Source organism: Branchiostoma lanceolatum, chromosome 6 (genome assembly GCF_035083965.1).
Source record: "Branchiostoma lanceolatum isolate klBraLanc5 chromosome 6, klBraLanc5.hap2, whole genome shotgun sequence".
NCBI lineage: Eukaryota > Metazoa > Chordata > Leptocardii > Amphioxiformes > Branchiostomatidae > Branchiostoma > Branchiostoma lanceolatum.
The window spans coordinates 2504220-2513745 of record NC_089727.1 but is presented as its reverse complement, the minus strand read 5'-3'; the positions used below and the strand labels follow the sequence as shown (position 1 = coordinate 2513745).

The 9526-nt window shown below is 39.5% G+C and overlaps 1 protein-coding gene across 1 annotated transcript; it reads right to left on the bottom strand.

Annotated features, from left to right (window-relative positions):
- Positions 1-1212: 1212 nt before the first annotated feature.
- Positions 1213-3177, bottom strand: LOC136437176 (leucine-rich repeat and immunoglobulin-like domain-containing nogo receptor-interacting protein 2). The gene is made up of 3 exons (XM_066431659.1): positions 2518-3177; positions 1764-2346; positions 1213-1556 (listed from the first exon to the last, which is right to left on the bottom strand). The coding sequence occupies exons 1-3, from the start codon at positions 3175-3177 to the stop codon at positions 1213-1215; spliced, it is 1587 nt and encodes a 528-aa protein (XP_066287756.1).
- Between the last annotated feature and the right edge of the window lie 6349 nt (positions 3178-9526).

Here is a 9526-nt window from a genome sequence, read left to right as displayed (position 1 = left end):
TGTGGGTGATTTATGTAATAGTCAATGACAGTAGCAAGTTAAGACTGGGCAGTGTGCCCACTTCTGTATCCAGCTGTAAAATTCCTTTCAAGTCGGACCCTCGCCGCTCCTTCCAATTTGGACTGGCCATTTGCCAGACTTAACATGCGATTGAACAAAGTCATGGGGAGTTCTGGGAGGGAATTGTTTGTGATAGAAGGTCAGAAAAGTCTATTAAACCTCAGAAGACGATTCTGTGGGTCACAGAGTGATGAATACTGCCATGGAGGGAACACTGTTGGAATGTAGAGGTAAAAAAAATGGCCTCAAATTCTTGAATTCCTCTCAATTCAAAGTATTACAAAGACATGAACTTCATTTTATACAACATGCTTTATCAAGTTTATGTAATACATGTTAGGATGCAACATATACAAAATCTGAGCACTCTGGAATGATCTAATACAGTAACTATTTTTCTGTGATATAAGAGAGATAGGATATGCGACTAACAATTAGTGAACAGTTGATTAAGCTCTGTTCATCATCCACATTAATAATGACACATGCAGGCCAAAATCTGTACAGCAGCTAACTTAAAGTTAATAATTACACACACTGGTAAAGCTCTGTCTATCGGCTAAGTTAATGATAACACACGCTGGTTAAGCTCTGTCCATTTACCAAGTCAATAATAACATACTAGTTAAGATCTGTCCATCAGACAAGTTACTGATAACACACTGGATAAGCTCTGTACTTCAGCCAAGTTAATGATAACACTCACTGGTTAAACTCTGTCCATTGACCAAGTTAATAATAAAACACGCTAAACTCTGTCCATCAGACAAATTAATGATAACTCACTGGTTAAGCTTTGTACATCAGCCAAGTTAATGAACACCCACTGGTTAAGCTCTGTACGTCAGCCAAGTTAATGATAACACACGCTAAACTCTGTCCATCAGACAAGTTAATGATAACACACCGGTTAAGTTCTATACATCAGCCAAGTTAATGATAACAAACTGGTTAAGTTCTGTACATCAGCCAAGTTAATGATAACACACTGGTTAAGCTCTGTACATCAGCCAAGTTAATGATAACACTGGTTAAGCTCTGTCCATCAATCATGTACTTTTAGAAACCTTTGAAACCTTAGTACTTTTGATACTTCAAGTAGAAAGCAAGAAAATTTAAGAGGTGTCTGGGTCTTATGGACCTGCCAAATCATCAGGCATCAGCATCATGATGCTGCATCTGGTCATGACCACCAGTTGTTACTGTTACAGTAACTGTGGTGTCTGGTGCACCATCGGTTGTTACAGTAGCCCTGGTGTCTGTACATGTGTTGTTGGATTCAACACCAGGGTCTTGGCCAACAGAGCGATTCCTGGTCCACCTCTTCCAGCAGATTGTTAGAACGATGCTACCAATGAGGACAGTGCCAGCTGCTGCACCAGCAATAGTGGCAATGGGAACAGACACGGGGAGATTGGGATGAGATTCAGGTTCTTCTGAAGGTGGAGAATGGACAAGGACAGGTGGAGAGAAAGTGGGGTCAGATTCAAGGTGTTCTGAAGACGTAGAAGCAACAGAAACAGTTAGGGACAAGGTGGGATCAAATTCAAAATGTTCTGAAGGTGGAGAATGGACAAGAACAGGTGCAGAGAAAGTGGGAAAAGTTGCAAGGTGTTCTGAAGGTGTAGAGCCAACAGGTCCAGGCTCGGAGAAAGTGGGAGAAGAAGCAAGGTTGCCATTGCCCCTGGGATGGGTTGAAGTACCTGTGGTAGCCACAGAAAGAGGTGAAGCATTTGTGGTAGTTGTGGGCAAATTCAAGTGGACATCAACGTAGAGTGTGGCAGATGCAGAGCCAGCAGGATTCCCTGCTGTACAGATGTACTGCCCAGCATCTGCTGCAGTAACATTAGGTATGCTGATGGTACCATTCACTCCCATTGTCACCCTCTCACTTGACTCAAGAGATGCATTCTGTCCAGATGGGAGGGTGACTGTGATGTCAGGTTTAGGTACACCTGACGCTTCACAGACCAAATGGAGAGTCTTCCCCAGCACCAATGTGTTATTTTTGACCCTCTGAAATCTTACAATGGTTGGCTCCTCACAGTTCAGATCTTCAGGATTGATATCTTTCAGCTTTTGCATATGTAAATTTGCTGGTTTGGCACAAAGTATATGATTTTCAAATGAATGAGACCCACTCATCTTTTGCCTAAAGGGAAGCATTCTACAGTTACACTGCCAGGGGTTGTTGGAAATCATTATGCTAGGGATTGATGATAGCATGGAGTAGGCAGTGGAGGGAAGTGACACCAGTCGGTTGGAGCTCAAATATAATGTTTGGAGCTGTGGTAGATCTGAGAACATACTAGGTTGAATGTTAGTTATCTGGTTGAAGTCAAGGCGCAACCATTGGAGCCTGGGTAGGTTTGATAAAGCACCAGGCTGAATGGTTTTTATCTTGTTCCTGTTCAGCTGCAAGTTTTGGAGCTGGGGCAGGTTTGAAAATGCACTAACCTGGATGGAGGTTATTTGGTTGGAGTTCAGGTACAACCGTTGGAGCTTGGGTAGGTGTGAAAATGCACCTGGCTGGATGGTAGTTATCTGGTTGTTGGACAGGATCAACTTCTGGAGCTGCAGCAGGTTTGAAAATGCACCGACCTGGATGGTATTTATTTGGTTAGAGAAAAGGAGCAATTCTCGGAGAAGGGGTAGGTTTGAGAATATACCAGGCTGAATGGTTGTCATCTTGTTGCTGTTCAGGTGCAACTCTTGGAGCTTGGGTAGGTTTGCAAATGCACCTGACTGGATGGTAGTTATCTGGTTGGAGTCAAGGCGCAACTCTTGGAGTTTGAGCAGGTTTGAGAATATACCGTGCTGAATGGTTGTTATCTTGTTGTTGTTCAGGTACAGCGTTTGGAGCTGGGGCAGGTTTGACAATGCATCAGGCTGGATGGTTGTTATCTGGTTAGAGGAAAGGCGCAACTCTTGGAGAAGGAGTAGGTTTGAAAATGCACCTGGCTGAATGTAAGTTATTTGGTTAGAGTCAAGGCGCAACTCTTGGAGAAGGGGTAGGTTTGAGAATGTACCAGGCTGGATGTTAGTAATTTGATTAGAGGAGAGGTGCAACTTTTGGAGCTGGGGTAGGTTTGAGAATGTACCAGGCTGAATGTTCATTATCTTGTTTCCGGTCAGATGCAAGTCTTGAAGCTGTTGTAGGTTTCGAAAGTAGAATGTACTGGGCTGAATGTTAGTTATTTGGTTTAGGGACAGATATAGTTTTATCAAACTCCTGTACCTGAAGAAAGCTGATGGACTCAAGGCTGTGATCTTATTGCTTCTTAAGTTAAGACTAGTTATACTTCTTGGCAGATTCTGAGGAACACTGCTGAGGCCTTTATTGATGCAGTTGCAGGATGGTGGTGCACAACTACAGGCTGTGGTTGGTCCAATTTCTGTCAGGATGATGAGCAGAAGAACCAGCAGTCTCTTTAGCTTGCCTGACATTTTGTCTGCTAGAGAAGGAAAATAATGTAACGTTAATGTCACTGAAAGCAAACTCATGTAACTTGGCTGTAACTAAAATGTCATCATCATTTACTGCAGCTTCTTCATCTGCATTGTTGGAAATGTGTTTCAGTTAAAATCATATCTCCATGACATGTTTTGATTATGCAAATAACATCACATTTCCATAATGTATGCTTGTTCATGTACACCTTTAACTGACTTTCACAGGTCACAAATTTTTAACACTAAATAACAGTCCAATCAATTACCACTTAGGAGAATTTAATGGCACTTTTGCATTAATTATGCAAATTAGGAATTTATTTGTCTGTTAATGTTCCACCTGCCATAAACTACATTTGTTACACTGATTGAACACTGCAAATATAGATTTTCCTCAGTGATTACGCAAATTAAGTTTCAATTTGCATAATTGATATCTGTTAATGTTCCACCTGTCATAAACAAAATTGGTTACATGTATTTGAGCCCTATAATGAAAATCACTGAAAATATAGCTTTTCCTCATTAATCATGAGTTTCAATTTGCATGATTTGCATTTTATTATGTACATTTCTGTCGAAGCTACCTGCATACTAAATATCATGGAAATCCACCGTTCCTTTCTTCAGTTATTCTCCTTGGAAGATTTTGACAAAAACGACTCTGCAATTAGAGAGCAAGCTGCTAGGGGGCCCAAGCCTACACCACTCCTTCCTTACATCACAAAGTATTTACCAGCAAAGCATCAAGACCATAGCACATCCAGGTCAAAAGATACAAAAAAAAGAAATTCTCCTGCAGTACCAAGGTCACATACCAGGAGGCCCCAAATCATCCTTTACCCTTCTTTTACCAACACCTACCCACATACCAGATATCTTCGTAATTCATCAAGAGGTTTTTGAGTTATGCTGACTACAAAATCCGGAAAAACAAACACACAACAGACACACACACAGACACGCCAAAAACAATATATCCATTTTTTCATGGAGATAATCAGTCATGTGGCAATGATACATATTTGAATCCTAGCAAAACTAGTTGCTTCAAGGCTAGCTTTTTTAAAGCACTTTTTGGGGAGGGGTTAGTGTGGTAATCATTGCAACCAGTTTAGGATTTATCTCAAAACCTGTGCACAAGGCAAAAAAAGCTGAGTGAGTAAAATTTTGCATGTCATTGAGAGTCACACAATAGCACAATGGTTGTTTGTGTGCATATTGCTAAAAGAAAACTACAGAATAACAGTTACTGTGCATACAATAGAATATAGACCAATCTGGAACACCTAGATTGAACATTATTAAGGCCCAGGCTTATATGACATAAAACAATGTATAGCATGTATTTTGGTAAACATACAAGCCATTCATTTGAAGGCAACCAGTCCTATTAAGTATCATATCCGATTTCTCAAAACATGTGTAAACAGTGTCATACAGTAGCACAGGGACCATTTGTGATGCATGTTGCTACAAGAAAACAACACATGCTATGTATTCTTGCAAACATGCAAGCTACATGTATTCCTTCTTCCAAAGAAAGCAGTCCTCCATACCTTATTGTGTTCTTCACAGTCGAGTGCTTTGAAGAACAAGGGTTCTGTGTGCTTCCCCCAAGTTGTGTTGGTCTGTCAAGGATCCCTTTTCAACCTATTGGTCTCCAAAGCTGGAAAATCATGATAAAAATCAATGTCAAGTTCTGCATGAAAATCAGCTGTGTACACAATGGTGTTAGTGTGTTAGCCTAATGCCTGAGTTATCAATAGGTATAGTAGCTAACTTTTACTGACATGCATAGTTTCCTTACAACAGGTAAGACCCTAGGTTGTGCAACACTAACTCTTATCGTCCAGGGCTGTATGTTAACCTATCAATGGAAGGGCTGCTAAAAGTGTGATTTAGTCAGGCTATGTACAAATGTAAACCTTTTCTAAAAAAGAAGCATGTTATGGCCACACCAATTTATTTCCTTTTTTCTAAGACATCTCAATTTGACAAGAAAGCAAGCAGACATCCTAAAACCAGAGGGCAGGGAGGAAAGTTTGAATGACAGTATTCAATCTTTGAAACTGAGTGCACCAAAGCATGAACCTGGTCGATTATAGTTTTCCAGTTAAGCGTGTACTTTTTTTAAAATTCAACAACCAACAAATAATATAAGCATGCCTAAATGTAACTTATCTCATTGCAATTACAGAAAAAATACAGATCCTTTATTTCCGGTCAGGTATGATCAAAGCTAGAAATACCTACCCGCAACTTTCAATTTTGCAGGCTAAAGAAATATTCAGGGCCAGTTTTGTCAATGAGGTCTTAGAAACAGGAGATTCATGATAATTTAGCACCATACGGATGAAATACCGGTGCAATGGCCTAGTGGGTAGAGTGTTCGCCTTGCATGCGGTAGGTCGTGAGTTCGATCCCCGGCTGGGTCATACCAAAGACTCAAAAAAGGATACAAACTGCTTTCTCTGCTTAGCACTCAGCATTTGGTAAAGAGTATGGAAGTTAAAGACATGCCACTACCAGTGCACTAGCCTCCTGCCCAGGGCTGCAGAAACAGAGATGGGCGCCGCCTTATGCACTGTCGGTGCGGGGAGTACTTTAACTTTTTTTACCATACCGATGATCTCAATTTAAGTCAATGTGATCTCAAAGCAGTTTTGCTGACAGAATGATCTGTTAATTTAATCGTCCATTGGTTGCGACAGAGAAAACAGACACTATGTACAGTACTTACAGGTTCTTGGCACTAGGAACATTCCTATAAGCTCGTTTCGAAAAGAACAATGAATAGTGGACCACTGCTGCAAATCCTTTCCAGTTGCTATTGGGTGAGCAACACAGCCAGGATTTGAACTCACAACCTCTTAGTCCAGAGGCAGGTTTGCTGACCACTTGACTATGCATGCTACTGCAGATTTGTTTTGCAAGTTCGAGAGTATGATAGATATAATATAAAAACCTACCAAGAAACAGTGTCCTGGAGAACAGTGTCCAGTCACAAACACTTGTAAATTGTACTTAGATATAAGTTCAACACTTACCTAGTAGCAGTGTCTTGGAGAACAGGTCAAAGGATCTAAGATACCGCTAAGAAGCCAAGGAAGTCTTGGTTGTGGCTGTGGTGCCGGGCGTAGCCAACTGTACAACTGCGCGGTTTGTTCCTCGACTATTATATGTTCACACAGTTCCTGCTCCCTCAAGTGAGTAGAATTGAATTTAGCTTCCTGTGATCCTCCTTGTTCAAAAGAGTAACACTCCGGTATGTTTGGAGGAGATGAAAGTCAAGTTCGACCTGATGTTGACATTCCATGTAAGCTGCAGACTTAGGGTAAGTAATTGTTGCCAAGACACAGTGGCTTTTTCTCACAGTACAAAGCCACACAATTTGTAACTGATCATTTTGCAAACTTTCTTTCTTGGTTGAAGCAATCCTGATTGTAGAGAAAGAAAGAAAAAATTCACAACGTTCACAAAAACTCTCTTAAGTGTTTGATTGAAATTTCTGGCTCTGATGAACAATTGTATCATTTCTTTGATGAAGGTTTCAATAGTCTTGCTTCTCTCATTGATGCAGCGTTGGCATTTGATCTAATTATAAGAAAACTGATTAAGAAAATTAAACTTGGACTGTACACCTGACACCTGTTGGATCAAATGTCTAAACCTTCATCATGGAATTCACCAAATATGCAGATATATTTTCATGCTAATGTTGTTTCTACTGCCAGCAGCTTTTGAGCTTTAGAGTTGTTGAGGTCTGTTATTATGTGTTGCCAATAGCAATATCATGATAGGTGATTCTGTTTCTTACCTGTTTCAAAACCCACTTTGCCCAGACCGATATATTTTCTTTGCTGTATTACATTTAATCGTAAAGATTCCACAACAGGATATGATAAGAAATGAAAGCTACATACATGTAGAAAAACTTTTATTCAAGCATATTCACTCCCAGAAACTAATGTCATGTAGTACAGACTCTCTTAGAGTAGACTGAGGCTGTTTTCATGTTGATCTTCCAGGCCAGCATTAGGCCACACTGATTTAATCTCTTGGTTCATGAACTTTAAAAGGTAAAGGTAGATGGGAATGATAACCTTCTGTTTTCATGATTTCCTGTTGCTAAAATGTTGTATTACAATGTCTGAAAAGCAACCAATGAAATTGATGGGGCCTTAGTGTGAATGTTGTTGAGGTTTGCCAGAGAACTAGTATTCAGATGATGCAGGTAGTAAGCACTGACTTGGAAAAATCCTTTTCCTTGGAAGTCAGGGCTGAGGATTTACTGATAAACATGTACTAGGCAAAATAAAAGAGGGCAGGACTTGAACCTGGAATAAGCTAAGGCAAATAGATATGCTTAGTGGGGGGTGATGTAAATTTTGAAATTGATTTATTCATACACTGCACTAGAATTCAAATAGTTTAAAACGTGTATCAACAAATCAATCACAGACATTGTGTGTGTGTGTGTGTGAGTGTAAATTGTGTGCATGTGTATGTGTATGTGTGTGCCTTAAATGTGTGCATGTGCAACCTCATACTAAGGAATTGCCTGTCACTGTGCAGGCAAGCAGAAAAAGTGTTGCCCCTATGATGTCAATTGGTATTTCATTTGTGGATTGAAAAGGCATAGGCTACAATTTGATATTTCTCCAGTGACTGTTTATTCAACAACTTGAAGGCATTACAAGCCTAATTAAAAGCATGTGGTAGACTCAAAAAGATTGGTGATTTGAACAAATATTTGAAGACACTAAACCTTATTACTATGAAATAATCATTAGCTTCTCTATGCAGAGTTATATCAAAAACGACACTTAATATCACTAACATCAGAACAAGTTTTGGATTTCCAAATTCTAATCTACAGTTAAAATATGAGTCATGAATGTACGCAAAAGAGGGGATGTTGCGTATGTTTCACTGTACAATGGCAAAAAAATTATGTAGTGATTAACAATAGTAAAACAGCTGATTAAGCTGTATCCATCAACTAAGTTAACGATACCATACACAGATTGAGATCAGCTCATCACTGAGTTAATAATAACACACACTGGTTAAGCTCTGTCCTTCAGACAAGTTACTGATAACACACACTAGTTAAGCTCTTTCAGACAAGTTAATATCAACACGCACTGGTTAAACTCTGTTCATCAACCAGGTCAATAATAACAAATACTGGTTAAGCTCTGTCCTTCAGACCAGTTAATGATAACAACACTGGTTAAACTCTGTTCATGAACCAAATTAATAGTAACACACACTAGTTAAGCTCTGTCAGACAAGTTAATATCAACACACACTGGTTAAGCTCTGTTCATCAACCACGTTAATAATAACAAATACTGGTTAAGCACTATCTATCAGCAAATTAGTTGATGATAATGCATGATAATTAAGCTCTTTCCATTACTCAGTTAGTAATAACAAATGTTTAAAACAAATGGTAACGTACACTGATCAAGCTCTGTCCATCATCCAAGTTGATAATAACGCACACTGATTTGGCACTGTCCTTAACCCAAGTTAATCAAAACTCAAACTGACTAAACTCTGCCTGTAGCTAACAGCTTCCTTCAGCTCAGTATAGATTAGTATACACTACAGTGCATGACAAGGACAGAATATGTACAGGTTTAATTTAAGGAGGTTAAGATAAGATCTTATTTCAATCTCCTTGGTTCAATTTACAGTGTAGAAATAATGTAATGTGAAATTCCACTGCCCTTTTACACAATGCAGTAACATGGGAATGAACGTAAAAGTCCATCTTAACAATGCAATCCACAAGACTATGGTTACTGTAGTAACTGCTGTATGCTCTGATAAGCACCAGCTGAATATATTCGAACTGGGGAATACAACTTTAAAGGGACTGCTTTGGAGCCTGCAGAACATGTACAATCATGTAGTTTTAGAACGCTATGTTTTCAGATTATGATACTTCATGTAGACAGATGGTGATGTCTGAGTCTTTATAATGTGACCTGCCAAATCA

Excerpts from the sequence above, each read along its gene's own strand:
- LOC136437176 (XM_066431659.1), bottom strand. The coding sequence starts at position 3,177 with ATGAACATTCAGCCTGGTACATTCTCAAACCTACCCCAGCTCCAAAAG. Across the intron at positions 2,347-2,517 it reads ACCAAATAACCTCCATCCAG|CTCCAAACATTATATTTGAG; the intron begins GTTAGTGCATTT and ends GATCTACCACAG. Across the intron at positions 1,557-1,763 it reads TCTTTCTGTGGCTACCACAG|AACACCTTGAATCTGACCCC; the intron begins GTACTTCAACCC and ends CTACGTCTTCAG.